This window comes from Cnephaeus nilssonii, assembly GCF_951640355.1.
Source record: "Cnephaeus nilssonii genome assembly, chromosome: 16".
NCBI classification, from domain to species: Eukaryota; Metazoa; Chordata; class Mammalia; order Chiroptera; family Vespertilionidae; genus Cnephaeus; species Cnephaeus nilssonii.
Genome location: NC_137087.1, coordinates 57,406,830 through 57,421,971, shown reverse-complemented (window position 1 = coordinate 57,421,971; position 15,142 = coordinate 57,406,830). Strand labels below are relative to the sequence as shown.

At 50.6% G+C, this 15,142-nt stretch overlaps 1 protein-coding gene across 2 annotated transcripts in view; it reads left to right on the top strand.

The window, feature by feature from the left end:
* INPP5A (inositol polyphosphate-5-phosphatase A) overlaps positions 1-15,142 on the top strand; it is a 141,515-nt gene that overhangs the window by 73,311 nt on the left and 53,062 nt on the right. For both annotated transcript variants that reach the window (XM_079793514.1, XM_079793515.1), the window contains exon 5: positions 11,531-11,594. In XM_079793514.1, the coding sequence (XP_079649640.1) occupies positions 11,531-11,594 (64 nt within the window). The remainder of the gene's footprint in view (positions 1-11,530; positions 11,595-15,142) is intronic.

The following is a 15,142-nucleotide window of genomic DNA, read 5'->3' as shown; positions in this document are numbered from 1 at the left end:
CTGGAAGTAATGATCCTCTGCCTGTCTTTTCAGTTTGTTCTGTTTTCTTGTGATCATTATGCAAAGCTACGCCCTGTAACTGCAGATGCTGCCAGCTGGGGAGAAGATGGAAATGAAGCCTTTTTTTTTTTTTCTTCAGAAGAAACCCATTTGACGGGCTTCTTTTGGCCGCTGTCAGACACCTCAGATCTTTGAGCCGCTTCACTCTTTAGAGGTTACGTAATAAAAACTTAGGTGATGGATTTTATGGCTCAGTGGGGAATGATGAAATTCTTGATCCCTGTCCATAATGGCTTGACTTTAAACAGCGGGCTAGAGATTTAATTAAAGCTGATCAGGGAATGAGACGCTGCTGTTTCTCCCCAAGTGGACGTGGTTTGCACAGGAGTGTCAAGAGGCGTCACATTTCTCCTCAATGGGACTTAAGCTTGTTGTCCACTTCACTCACTCTGAGTAGCTCAGTCACCTTCATCCCTAATGATAGCACGTTTGGTTTTGTTGTGTCTGTGACCTTATTCTGTAAAAAAAGTGCCATGCTCTGACGTTTATTGGGCCCCTCCTGTTTGCTGGGTTTGTGCTGTCTTAGAGCTGGGAGCCAGAGACACAGACACCTGGGGCTCTGCCGCCCTCACATTTATTCTTCACTGGGGACCCCGAGACTGGCTGAAAACTAGAGGGAGCAATCTGGGTCCCAAGAGGACACCTCCAGGGACACTCCTGCTCGGTCTGCTCAGCCTCTTCCTTGAGAGCTGTGGGCTGGCTTCTCTCCCGTGCTTGCAAATTTGTTAGTGTCATTAGTGTGACCACATGTGGGTACCGAGTAGGGCATGAGCGGTTGGGGGGCGGGGGCTGACCTCGGGAGGGCTCCCCCGACCTGGGGAGTGAGCGCGCTCCTCCAGGCACCTGGAGAAGTCATGTGTGCAAAAGTTTTGTGTGGAGATGTTGGGAGTCAATGCCTGAATCTTTGCCTTGAGTGCTCTGTCTGCTGTAATCATGCGTTTTTTGCATGTTGGCATTTCATTATTTCCTGTGGACTCCAGCTCCCGCCTCCCCTGCACTGTTCCTCGCCAGGCGTCGTTCCTCACGTGGCATGCTGCCTGCTGCAGACCGACTTTATGGCTGCATCACACTTAGTTACATGTGGACACGGCAGGTCTCCGCACAGGAGGTTCTGCCCCCACACCCAGGCGCCGTCCCTTCCGCCCTCACAGCCCAGCACTGGTGTCCTCTGCCCCACTCCAGCCTCGCCAAGTGGCTCTGCCTGTCCCTTTCCAGCCCTTCTCAGCCCCACCTCCTTCCCCTCCCGACGCTCTGGCCCTGCTGGGTCCTGGGGACCGCGGGACCTCCATCCCACTACACACCTCTTCCCCCAAATGCCTTCTCCTCTGCCTGAAGCCTGGTGCAGCGCCCAGGCATTCCCACCATCTCTGCAGCCCTGGCCCTGGCGCCCCCGTGTTCCCTCGCCACACCCAGCCCTGTCCTCCTCCCGCCAGCATCCACCCACTTGTCAGCCTCTCCCGCTGCATCCTGGCTTGTCATTCCCACCAGCACATTCTGTGAGCAGCAGGGACAGGATGCTTGGGGTCCCTGGTCCCCACCAGCAAACAACATGTCAGCATTCCCCTCTTTTTGTAGGAAACACCTCTTGACCCCCTGCCTCCCCTTCTCCTTGGTCCTGCAGAAACACTGATCCGTCTTCTTTTCCTTTTTAAGGAACATGGTAGATTCCATGTGGTCAGGCAGCGGTGTCCAAGTGGGGAGGGCTGCCCAGAGGGTGGTTGACGGGTGTCACTCCTCCGCGCCATTCACGGGCTCTGGTTTATGTCCAGGCCGTTAGTGGGATGTAGCTATTCCCGGAGGTCTGTTTGTGATTTGGCCCCCAAAGAGAGGTGAGGACCAAGAGGTGTTTTCTTCAGATGATGGGGCTGTGGGTACATTGCAGCCTCCTCCAGCGTCTGCCTCCTTCTGGCCGGGGCCACAGGGACATGCGGTGGCTAGTGGTGAGTCAGGGCTCTTGCTGCAGCGGCCTCTGCCTGAGAGGCGATCAGAGGTGGATGGACACGGAGGCTCCCGCCTCTGCGTTGGAAGGAGGAGGCAGCAGCCCCTGGAAGAAAGCTGCTGTGTTGGCATGTCTGTGCAAAGGGACTGAGCTCAGTTATTTGAAACAGAAGTAAATGGCCGTTTCCCAATCTAATTGCAATTTAAAAATCAATTAAGCCTTTTGGGCAGCATTTTCTGTGCCCTGAGCTCTCCTAAGGGCAGCAGGTATTTTGTAAACAGCTTGTGCTGAGTGTTGTCATCTCTTAAAGTGCATTCACTCTAATTAGCCTCTCCACATAATGCACATAGCCTGCTTCTCCCGAACATCTGTAAGAACGGAATTGTAATTGAAAAGCTAATGATTTTTGGAAGACAAAAGATAAAAGTCAGAGCTGCTTTAATTATGATACAAACTCTCCACATAATTTAATTGGCATAAAAGTTTATTGATTTACTTTTGTAATCATTTAGACATGGAAAATATGACAATAAATTTCATAATTTAAACTAGTTGTTATTTTAAGACTGACATATCTCTTGCTCGCCACTGAAACTTTCTGTGTGCAAAGTCTGTGTTATGGGAAAGAGCAATATTCACATGCATATTGCAAGCGAATCTCATTTTGAGAGGAAAATACCTGGGTGGTGCAAACTGAAAAATAATTTGGGGTGCTTGCAGAGGATGGCTAGGTCTGCGCCGTTTCTTCTTGTCGCCTAGCTGGGTGCTGGGCACATGGTATGAGTCCTGTGATGTGGGCTCCTCTGCGCACTCAGCTCCCTTCCCAATGAAACGGGCACAGGGAGCCGATTCCTCTCCCACCTGTTGTCAGGCATCAGCTCATGAAGTCTGTTAAATCAGGCAAAAGGAGTAGGATTTTCCTGTTGGAAAGGAAGGTCCAGGACAACGTGTTGAACACTAGCCGGAGAGTCCATGTGGGAAAGAGCTGGGAGGGTCCAGACTGACGATGACCCCGTACGTCTCCATGCGGTGGCTCCCGGATGGCGAGTGCCTGGGCCACGTCCTCTCAGCAGCCCCGCCCCGGCCCAGGAGGAAGGGCAGGACCGGCAGGGGCCTCCGTGCACCTGCGCCTGCTTCTTACTCTCAGTGTGGACGGCGCCGCCGCTCTCTCAGGCACCTTTGTTCCCTTACACGCGGGCAGTTCTCCGGGTGAGGAGTAGCGGCTGCCATCTCTCCAGCCACCTGAGAGAGCTGGGACTTCCCCTGCCAGAGTTTCTCTGAGCCTACCATTTGGGTGTGCTCACAGCACCACTGGCCTCTAGAGTGTGGACTCCAGGGTCACCCTGTACCCATGCCCTTGATGTGCCGGCAGATCAGGGCCCATGGCCACTTCCTCCCCCCACTCACCTTTAAGACACCACGTGCCCCTGGACCTGTCCTTCTCCTTGACTGCACCTTGTCCCACTGACTGCCCTGTGTCCACACTGGCCACCCACGTCCACACTGGCCACCTTGGCAGTCTCTATAGGCTCTTCGCCTGTTCCCCGTCCCTCCTCAACGGCAGTCCTGGGGCCAGTCCCTGGCCCTGCCCTTTCTCTGGCTCTAGCCAGTCCTCGGTGAGAACACCTCATGTGGACCATGCCCGTTTACATCTGCACCCAGACCTCTGTCCTGGACCCCAGTCCCACACGTCCAGCTGCCTTCGATGTCTCCCTGCGGTGTTTACAGCCATTGCAACCTCGTGTCTGAAGCTGGATGCTTCCTTCCACCACCCTCAGTCCCAGCGATGGCAGCACCCACTTCCTGCTGGCCCGGCGAAACCCTGGCCCTCGGTGCCTCCCCGAGCTCACGGCCCTTTGTCAGGGCATCCTGTGGACATTGCCCATGTTCAGAAGCTGACCCTTCGTATGAAGCACCCGTCCCTGTCCCTTGCATCACGCCATCTCGCTTTGGGCCGTTTATTCAGCGAGACTTCCGGCCGCCTGCCAGGGCAGCGCGAGTGGATGTCAGGGACCATTTGTGAACAAGTGAGCCAGTTCTCAGCAAGGCTGCGCCTGAGCCAGTGCGTGACCTCGCCCCAGACACAGTGCGATGCAAGTGTCCCCTGCAGTTTGCGAATCTGGCGTCACCCATCACGTGGCCATCAGCACCCTCTGGGGCACCCCTTTCCAGCAGCCCGTCTGTAAAGGCAGCCTTGCCCCCCATGGCTGGTCCTCACTGCTGTGATATGAAATGCTAACAGGCACATTCATCTGTTGGATTTATCGTGGGCCACACGGGACATTAAGTGGCTGTTGCTTGGAGTGTTTACCCTCCCTGTCATGATGGCTGTGCTCTGCCGGCCCCTTGCTGGGCTGCCTAATTGGGGACACTACAACCAGGGCTGTGACAGGGTTCAGCACCCCGGTGTACGCATGCCAGCTCCCATGGTGCGCGCTGTATAAAATGCTCTTTAATTCAGGAACAGATATCATTAACTTTGTAAGTAGATGAACACAATGGACAACCAATTTAATTAACTTCTGATGTCGGCTGTTGGACGGAAGACAAAATGAAATTATACGTGCATCTCTCAAGCAGGCAGCCAGCCTGGAGAGGGCTGGGCAGTGAGGGTCAGACAGGGGGACACCTTTGTGCCGTCATTTCACGTTTAGCCCAGAAGCTGAAATTGGAAAGTCAGTACTTTGTAAAGAAGTCAGCTCTCGTTTTCGATGGTGACAAAGCTGCTCAGAGAGGTGGAGCAGCCTCGTGACAGTGACATGCTAAATGCGACCTCTCCCACACGCTGCCCTTCTGGAGAAGGCAGGGCGAGATGGGCAGTCATGCCGCCTCATCCCATTAGACCGGCCGCCCGTGAGTTTATTATACGGGGAGAGATCAATGAAGCGCTGCATTGATTTAAACAAAAGCTTTGTTTCATTTATTATTGTTTATAATCTAATGAAAGTGATAGTAACTTAGCTTTGATTTATTACTCAATCTATTAAATTTTATTAAAACCAGGAGTCTTGGGACTCTGCAGTCTTTTACTCTTGTGAAAGAGTTGTTCCTCCTCTTGGTAAAAGTCTGTGATTTTTTGCAGTCGTGTTCAGCTTCTTGGAAGAAAGCGATACGTTAGGTTGCCCTTTAAACCCTGAGTAGACAGTCCTGCACATTAGCTCCTGAGCAGCTTGGCCAGTCACTCCTGCGGGTGTCCTGCGTCTCCACACCTCTGTCATTTAACCAGGACTCTTTAAACTCCCGCCGTGCACCAAGCATTGTGCTGGGGACTCGGAGGCCACGAGACCATCCTCGAGGAGCCTTCCTCCCCTCCCAGAAAAGAAGACAGGTGGTAGGAAGGAAAGAAGCTCACAGCTAGAGTGGGCAGCACTGCACAAGGACAGAGACTGTGCCTGGGGCTGCTGAGGCTCTACACACAGAGCAATCTGGGAGGGCTGCTGGGAGGAGGCAGCATTTCCATGAAGACCTACGTGGCAGGGGAGGGTCACGTGAGAAAAAGTTGAAAGTTGGCAAGGCAAAGCAGGGAAATACCCTAATGAGGTAGAAATTGACTTTGTGAGCTGGGGGTGGGTATGAGGGACCTGGGTGAGCAGGCTTGTGCTGGAGGTCACTGGAAGCAGAAGATTGGCAGAATCAGACTTTTGTTTTTAAAAAGGTCGCCTAGGCATCTGGTGAATAAGAGGCTGAGGGGGTAGTAGTGGGGGAGGAAGCAGGGGTCCATAAAGAGTCCACTGGCAGTAGGGTGCAGAGATGTGGAAGGTCAGAGATGTGGAAGGTGTTGGGAGGGACGTGGTGGAGGAAGCAGCTGGAGGAATCGAGAGAGATCTGCTGTTTGCAGGGGGAGCAGGAATGTCCTGGTAGGCGGGGGAGGGACCGGACTCCTTATGAGAGAGACATCCACATGGGGACTGCTGCCCCGGGCCTATGAGACGGCCTTCAGGAGGCACTGTGCATGTGAGAGTGTTACCTGGAAGACGAGGGATGGGGCCACAACAAAGGGATGGGGGCAGGCTTTGTTAGGGACCCCAAGCAAACCCAGTGTGTCATTGTCACCCAGAGGAGGAGATTCCAGAGAGGCAGCGTGGTGTCCAGAAACCTGGAAGTAAAGGTGCGTGAAGAGTTAGGGGTCCTGTCCTCTGAGAAGCTGAATGGCATGAACGTATCCTTGGATCTGCACGTGGAATGTCACTGCAGACTTGGCACAGAAGAATTTCGCTGGGGTGGTGAGAATGGAGGCAAGTTTGGAAATGAGGCAAAACTCCTAAACATAGTGTTAGCAGGCGGAATCCCAGAATTCATAAAACATGCATCCTGGTCAGATAGGTTAATGCCAGGAATGCAAGCCTGAAACATTGAAAATCTCTAAAAGCAATTCACTAACCAATTAAAAGCCAGAAATGCTGTGATCACCTGTCTCTTCAACCGGGCCAGCTCTACCTCTCCATGCTCCTATGTGCCTCATGGCCCGACCTCTAACCTATGAAATGCCGCAGGGCTCAGGCATGAGAAGGCAAGTTCTCTCCATTCAGCATTCACACAACTTCAAATATCAATCTTTAGCGACAAATAAAAAATGGCCCTTCTCACTCAGACATGGCCCTGATCTTCAGACGCATGAATCCAAATACCCGTGTGGCATCCCCTCTGGATGTCCGAGAGACATCTCAGGTAACAGGTTTACCCCAATTTCCTCATTTTCCACCACATCTCTCATGCCTCCATTTGTCTCCTTTGCATCAGAAAATGGCAGCTCCGTCCCTCAGCTCCTCTCTCCAAGCCCTGGGGGCACTCTGACCCCCCTTTTCTTACTGGCCTACTTTTAGTTCATCTGCAAATCCCGTATTCAGTTATGTTCTATCCTGCTGTCCCCCTCCCCTCAGCATTCCCCACTCCCAGAACACAGTCTGTTTTCGGCACAGGCCAGGTTTTTTTCGGTTCAGCTTGGAACCAGGACATCTGGCAACAAGACCAAAAAAAAAAAAAAAAACGGAAAGAAATGGTGTAAGGATTGTGAAAAAGAAGAAACAAACCAAAACAAGCAGTCCTTACAAATTATCAAAGATAATTTATAATTATTAGAACTAAGAGTAAGCTGAGCAAGGTTGCTGGATATAAGATCAATATACAAAAATGAACAGCATTTTTATATGCTGGAACAAATGGTTCTAAACCAGTGGTGGTTTTAAAATTATATTTTCTAGTAGCAATAGAAACTAAAAGATACCTAAGAATAAATTTAACAAAAGATCTTCATGGAGAAAATTATGAAACATTATAGGGCATTAGTAAGACCTCAATACATGTTAAAGATATATCATGTATGGGAAGGAAGACTGAATATCATAAATATGCCAGCTCATCCCAAATCAATCTGTAGTCTCTGCATTTATAATACTAGCCCAGCAGGGTGTTTTGAGTGTAACTTGGCAGCTGTTCTGAAGTTTCATATGGAAATACTAGTATAAAGGGCAAAAAATAACAAAAGCAGTTGTGAAGAAAAACAAAATAGGGCACTTATGCTACTAAATATCAAGACTTATTGTAAAGCTGAAATCGGAAGAAGTGTTATTAGAAATAAAACAATGGAACTGAATTGAGAGCTCAAAGAACAGACCCCCAGATAGACTGAAATGTGGTGCATGAGGGTATGACGTAAGTAACAATGGGCCCGACCAGGTGGAACTCCATGTGGGATGACACAGCACTAACTAGACTTGACCTATGATATCCCTGTTACTGTAAAAACCTGAGGGAAATGCACAACCCTGTGACTTTTATGCGGGAATATAGAGAATCTCACTGTGGAGTCAGATTAGGGATCTGCTTTCAAATACAGCCTAGAGGTATAAACCATAAAGGAATATATTGATTAATTTGACTACTTTAAAACTAAAAACTTGCATTTAATGCAAGGTGCCATAAAAATATTGATGAGATAAGCCAAAGAATGGGAGAAATTCTTTGTCATGCAAAGTAATAGAGAAACAATTCCAGGTTATATTGAAAATTTTAAAAACTTACCAAATGAGAAAAAGATCAATAGAAAAATGGACAAAAGATGTAAACAAGAAATTCACAGGAGAAACTTAAAATGCCAGTACTCTTAAAAAGAGATGCTCGTCTAATATAATGAAAATGCAAGTTGAAACAACAATGATGTATAATTTCACACACATCCAATTGGCAAAGGTCAAAATGGTACCAGGTCTTAGCAAGTATGTGGTACATCAGCACTGCTCCACACTGCTGGTGAAGGGTGGGTCATCATGGCAACCTGGTGATGCTTGTGTTGAAAATGCACATCCCCCATGACCCAAGATGCAACTCCAACTGCATGTCATTACATGCACACACGTGATACATATGTGCACATGTGTGTCCAAGGACACCGTCCATGTAAGGATGTTCACTGTAGCACGGCTGTAATAGCAAACACATTGGAAGCAGTTTTCATGTCCAACAGAAGACTAGATAAATAAGTTACAGTATTTTGGTATGTTGGATTATTATGTAGCATTTAAAAAACTAAAGTTACAGCCCTGGCTGGTGGCTAAGTTGGTTGGAGCATATCTCTTGAGAGTCCCCACTTCCCTGAGAGCAAGCACTGTGTGCGTATGTGTGTGTGTGTTTGCACAAGTACTACCTGGGTATAAACTAGCTGTGAAATCGTAGGATGGAGGTTCATGGGATGCACCCTATCTCCCTGTACTGAGTCCTCAGTGCTCTTAGATCACGTGAACCTGAATGTCTTAGCATTTCTCCCGTCTCACAGGGAAGACAAGTGTGGGAAGGAGATTCACAGCTGGTGTGCTGTCAGACACACAGCCTGCGATGCAGTTGGCTTCACAGGGGACCCCAGGCCCGGGTCCCTTGGGAGGGATGGAAGGTGGCCTGTTCCTGTGACTTTAGGGGGAATGCTCCCTTCTGCCGTGCTCTGCAGGCTCCTGGGAGCTCAGACTTGGTGCTCTTGGGAATGTGCAGTGGCGACATTTTCATTTTTATATGTTTTTACTAGAGGCCCGGTGCACAAAATTCATGCATGGGGGGTGTCCCTCAGCCCAGCCTGCACCGTCTCTAATCCAGGACTGCTGGCTCCCAACCGCTCACCTGCCTGCCTGCCTGATTACCCCTAACTGCTCCTGCCTGCCAGCCTGATCACCCCCTAACCACTCCCCTGCCAGCCTGATTGATGCCTTACTGCTCCCCTGCTGGCCCAATTGCCCCTAACTGCCCTCCCCTGCCGGCCTGGTCACCCCTAACTGCCCTCCCCTGCTGGCTGGTCGCCCCCAACTGCCCTCCCCTGCTGGCCCAGTCACCCCTAACTTCCCTTCCTTGCCAGCCTGGTCGCCCCTAACTGCCCTCCCCTGCCGGCCTGATCCCCCCCAACTGCCCTCCCCTGCAGGCATGGTCCCCCCCCAACAGCCTCCCCCCCCTGCAGGCCTTGTCCCCCCAACTGCCCTCCCCTGCTGGCCTGATCGCCCACAACTGCCCTCCACTGCTGGCCATCTTGTGGCGGCCATCTTGTGTCCACATGGGGGCAGCCATCTTTGACAACATGGGGGCAGCCATCTTGTGTGTTGGAGTGACGGTCAATTGCATATTACCCTTTTATTATATAGGATTGATTTCAGAGAAAGGGGAAGGTGAGGGAGAAACATCCATGTGGAAGAGAAACATCAATTGGCTGCCTCCTGCATGCCCCCTACTGGGGATCGAGCCCACAACTCGGGCATGTGCCCTGACCTGGAATTTAACCGTGACCTCCTGCTTCATGGGATGGTGACACCCAACCGACTGAGCCACACTGACCAGGGCAGTGGTGACATTTTCACAAGGACGTTGGCGACACAGGTGAAAGCGGCCTTTCCCACCTTTGGCTCATACGTGAGAAGCCCTTTGACATTTTCTGCTTTTGTGCTATCTGGAGAAGAAAAATGTGTTCCCATGTGCCCTTCACTGCTAAGTCGACTTGATTTGAGTGTCAGGAATTCTGTCTCATGAACAAGTGAGCCGGATGGGGAGGCCGCAGGTTAATGGTATGTACTTTGGCTGCCAACCCAATTGCGGAAATGATCGATCACTGGGCGTTGGATCTGTTTGCAAATAAAGAGTGATGGAGGCATTTCTGACGAGGAGCTGTGTTCTGTCCTGGCCCCACGCCTTTGTGCAGTGGCCTCGTCAGGGAGGTGGGGACCCCGACAGCCAGTGCTCTGCCACTGCCTGTCGCTTTCTTTCCCAGGATGCGGAGCACTCTGCCCCGTGGTCATCCCAGTCGGCTGGGAAACAGAGGGTCAGGGTGCAGCTGCTTATCACAGGAGCAGGCTGCCATAGAGGCCCAGCACTGGCTGAGTCGCTTTGCCAACACTTGTTTTCACCAGGACCTGGTTCAGCTGCTGAGCCTCCTGAGGAGCGGGTGTCATCTGCCATGGGCACTGATTCCTGCCCATACCCAGGTGGGCGGGGACTCCAGGCAATAGCCGTCTCAGAGATAGTCCCCTGCCACTTTCCACGTTCATACGGAGCTGGCACCTCCTGTGCAGCTGCCCAGTTCTGTTTCTGGTCCTCGCCCAGCCCCCCAGAGCCCCGAGGGGCTCAGCACTGTGGGCGATGCAGACTTCACTGTCGATGCCCTGCGAGGTTGTGCCGCTGCAGGAGGGCGGAGGGCTCCTGCCTGCAGTGACCGGACTGCAATGCGCTTAATGGGGAATTCATAAGCACTCTTGACAGTCAGGTTTATAAATATGTAAAAAAGTATTTTAATTGTTTTTAGCAAAACAGGCAAAGAGTCAATATTCTCAGACGCGTCAAACACGCTGTTGACAGGTCCTGTGGCCGGAGGACCCGGAGAGCAGGCCCGGGCGCATTTCTATGCAGACGTTGTCGCGACCGTGACAAATGAGGGCCCTGAACCGTATTGATAGAGTAGGTTAAACATTGGAAAAGTTAGCTGAACTTTGACTTTAAATATTCATTACAGCTAATTATGGATTTTCCGACTCTATGAATTACAGTTTCCATACCTGCATTGGCAATGAATTCTCCATTTATTTCTTGTAAACTTCATGATTTTATATCAGCTGTATCACATTCAATGAGGTACTGGTTTAAATGTTCGCAATGACATTTATTTACTTACTCTGTTCCTAAGTGCGTTCTGCCCGAAACAAATTAAGACATTCTGTGGAAGGGCGATGGTGACAGGCCGTGAGGTGGCACGGGCACAGCCTGTTGCTGCTTCCCTGGCCCACAGGCTGCATGTCCCCGTGTCTGTCTTACGTGGTGGGGCAGAAGTGAGACACCCGGATGGTACCTCTGTGAGGAAATGCCGCTGGCAGCTGGCTCCTGGGCTGGGACTCCTGGGGTTCGGGTATCGGCGGGTCACCCATGGTGGACAGGGCAGATCTCCATGATGTGACTGAGTTGCAAGGAGCGCACCTTAATTCTAGTTCAGAGCATTTTGTTCGTCGCTCTGGGCTGTGTTAGAAATATCCGCCTGCAGGTCTCTCACCTGATCTCTCTTTTGCTCCACAGGCTCTAGGAAGCTTTTATTTTCTTCACGAATCCTTAAAAAACATCTACCAGTTTGACTTCAAAGGTAAGACAAGATGTCAATTGTCCAGAATCCTTCTGGCGTTTCCTGTCTCAGCAGACTCCCCACCCCCTGCCCGGTGTCCCTGTGAGGGACTGGCGTGGTCTCGGTTTGAGTCACTTACTGGCAGTCACTAACCAGGGACCTCTGGCTGCACTAAAATCAAGACAGCTGGCCTGCGTCCCACTAGCCCAGCCAGCTCACCCCCTCGCCCACCCCGCCACCCCTCTGCTCCCAGCGCAAGGCTCGCAGGCCTCGCTGCCTCCTGCAGTAGAGCCCGAGGAGAAGGGAAAGGCTCCGTCTGCATCTGTGTCCCTATCAGATGTGCAAAGTGGAAACGGAACGAGACGATGGCTTACCCCAAAATGATGAGTGAGAGCCTGTTTGTGGCCAAGTGGGAAACGTGGTCCCATGTTGACTGGGCAGGCACCACCTGGCTGTGCTGGGAAGATTCTCCCTGAGCTGCCTCTGACGTCACAGGCTTGTCACTGTGTCTTGGGGCAGAGGAGTCCGCTACCCCAGATCTGACAAATTACAGTGTCGCCTGTTCCATTGGGCATGTTGGTCCTTTTATCTTCCACTCAGTGTTACATCTTCAGGTTCTGTGTAAATTCTGCAGCGCTCCATTTAGGCTAGTGAGCCAGATCACGTTCATTTGAAATGTCATTAAAGTTGTAATAACTGTGGAGAGCCACTAATTATGTCAGTGTCTCCGATTCATTATCTTTGCTCACTTGGGAGACAGATCACCCCTTAGGAAACGGAGAGCAGTCTTCTCCTAACGGCGCGACCAGTGCTCTGGTCCGGCTGAGAGCAGGACTCGACCGGTGGGGGTTCACTGGCCCTGCCGCCTGAGGAGTCTCTACAGGCTTTTAAATGAGCATCTAACTTTCACACAGTGACCTTGGCTCTGACTACAGTCTTCATGGGCACCGGCACCAGTGTGTCCTGTTATCGACAGGGGAGTGGTGAGGAGGTCCCGGTGGGGCTGGCAGCAGAGGGGGGTGATGCTGGTCACCTGCACCACAGGCTTGGACATGTGCCGATCTGCTGAACTGGTCCTTTCATTAAGTAACCATTTGCATACATATTTTACTTCCGAATCCGATCAGTCAGGAAGTGCCTGCTGGCCCACAGGTTATTTAAAACTGTATGTTGGAGGTATGCGTGATTCTAGCACAACTTTACCCCAGTTGTCCGTGACAAGAGCTGTAATAGTACATACATGTCCATTGAACATGCTCTGAGCTCTCCTGTGTGTCAGGAGAATGTGTCAGTTCTGAAAACACTCACAGTGTCCCAGCACAGTGGGTGCTACTGCTGCCCCACAGCAGGGTGGGGTGTGGGTTGCAGGTGCGGGGTGCAGGGTATGGGGTGCAGTACAGGGTGTGGGATGCAGATGTAGGGCGTGGTATGGGACATGGGATGCGGGCGGGTGTGGGTGTGGGGTATGAGGAGCAGGGGAGGGGTGCGGATATGAGTGCAGATGTGGGGCACAGGGTGCGGGGTGCAGGGCGAGGCTGGCATCTCAGGCAGGGGCACTGCCTGCCCCCTGCTCCGCAGCCCTGCTCTTTGGGGCTCACTCTTCTTCCTTGAATTGAGTTACAACAAAAGCAATCCAGAATTTGTGAAAAGTTTGAATACACTTTTACAAAAAATAGCCCAAATTTTAACAAATAAGTACCTACTTAGAAACTTCAGGACTCCCAAAGGTACAGATGAAAGTGACTTTCAGTTTCTGGTCCAACATGTGAAGATCCGGACGTCGTCAGCTCCGTCCTCACAACAAGAAAAGCCGAACAAACTGCAACTGGACGGCTCTTCTCAGGTCCCTTGGTGAAGCGAGGTCACGGGCAAACCGCTGCCGCCAAGCTGAGACGGGCAGACCCATAGCGGCAGAGCTACTGGTGGAGACAGTCACTGCAGCCCCCTCTGGGCGACACTGCAGGGTGTTGACCAGGTGCTGGAGGCCGAGCGTGGGCTGCTTGAGAGGGAAATGCCTGGGGACCAGATTTCGGGGTGCTGAGAAGCACATGTGAGGGGCACATACTGACTGAGAAACTGAGCCCTACTCAGGAGACTATAGGACATTTTCCCTCCACCCAAACCTCGCACCACAGCATCCCAGCAAGGCTTACGATGGGAAGTTCTGCAAAGGGGTCTCACAGGAGCCCATGACAGCAGAGGAAACAGGAGCAAGGCCCGGGAGGATGTTTTAGCCTCTGACCGCACAGGAAACAGTCCAGCCCTCGCCAGGTCATCATCAGCCTCATGTGGAAGGACTGTCTACCTCAGTTTCTCCTACCCAGTTATTTTTGTGCTGCTTTCAACAAAAACTATAAGGTGTGCTAAAAGGTAAAAATACACCCTGAAGAGAAAAGCATGCACAGACTTGGATAGTGCCTAGATTTGGAACTATCAGACTGGGAACTAAAAATAACAGATTAATTTGCTGAGGAATCTAATGAAACGATGGACATGCAAGAACAGATGGGTAACATAAGAGGAAAGATGGAAACTCTCAGGAAGAATAAAAAGGAAAAGCTGGAAATCAGAAATACTGTGACATGAATGACGAGTGCTTTTGAAGGGCTTATACTGGATGTTGCTGAGAAAAGAATCAGTGAACTAGAAAATGAAAACTCTCCAAACTGAAAAGGCAAAGAGAAAAAAAGCCAGGACAAATGTCTAAGAACTATGGGGGCCCTGGCCGGGTGGCTCAATGGGTTGAAGCATCATTCTGTGCACTAAAAGGTTGTGGGTTCGATTCCTGGTTGGGGCACATGCATACAGGAGACAACAGATAGACGTTTCTCTCTCACATCGTCTCTCTCTCTCTTATCCTCTATCTGTAAAAATCAATCAGCATATCCTTGGGTGAGGATTAAAAAGGAAAAAATAACTGTGGGACAACTACAAAAGGTGTAACGTATGCGTAATGGGAATACCAACAGGAAAATTAGACAGAAAGGGACAGAAGAAATACTTGAAGTAATGCTGTCCAAGAATTTTCCAAAAGTAATAATGGACACGAAGCCACAGATCTTGAAAGCTCAGAGAGTGTCATGTAGGATAAATACCAGGAAGTCTACACCTAAGCAGATTCTATCCAAACTGCAGAGACCAAAGATAAAGAGGGAAGGTGTGGGTGGGAACACCTGATTTTAAAGGAACGAGGGTAAGAATTAACATCCACTTCTCTTTAGAAACGATGTACACAAGGAGAGTGGTGCTTAAGTTCTTGGAGACGGGGGAATAACCTAGAATTCTGTATTCAGCAAAAGTCTCCCTAAAAAATGAAGGAGAAATAAAGACTTTCTCAGACAAACCAAAGTTGAGGGAGATTGTTTCTAGTAGTCCTGCCTTACAAGAAATGTTAAAAGGAGCTCTTAGTCTGAAGAAAAGTGATACAGGTGCAGAAGCTTGAGGCTATGTTAAAAGAGAGAGAGAGAGAGAGAGAGAGAGAGAGAGAGAGAGAGAGAGAGAGAGAGAGAGAGAGAGAGGAGGAATAAATGAAGATAAAATAAAATATCTTATTTCTTTATTCTTTACTA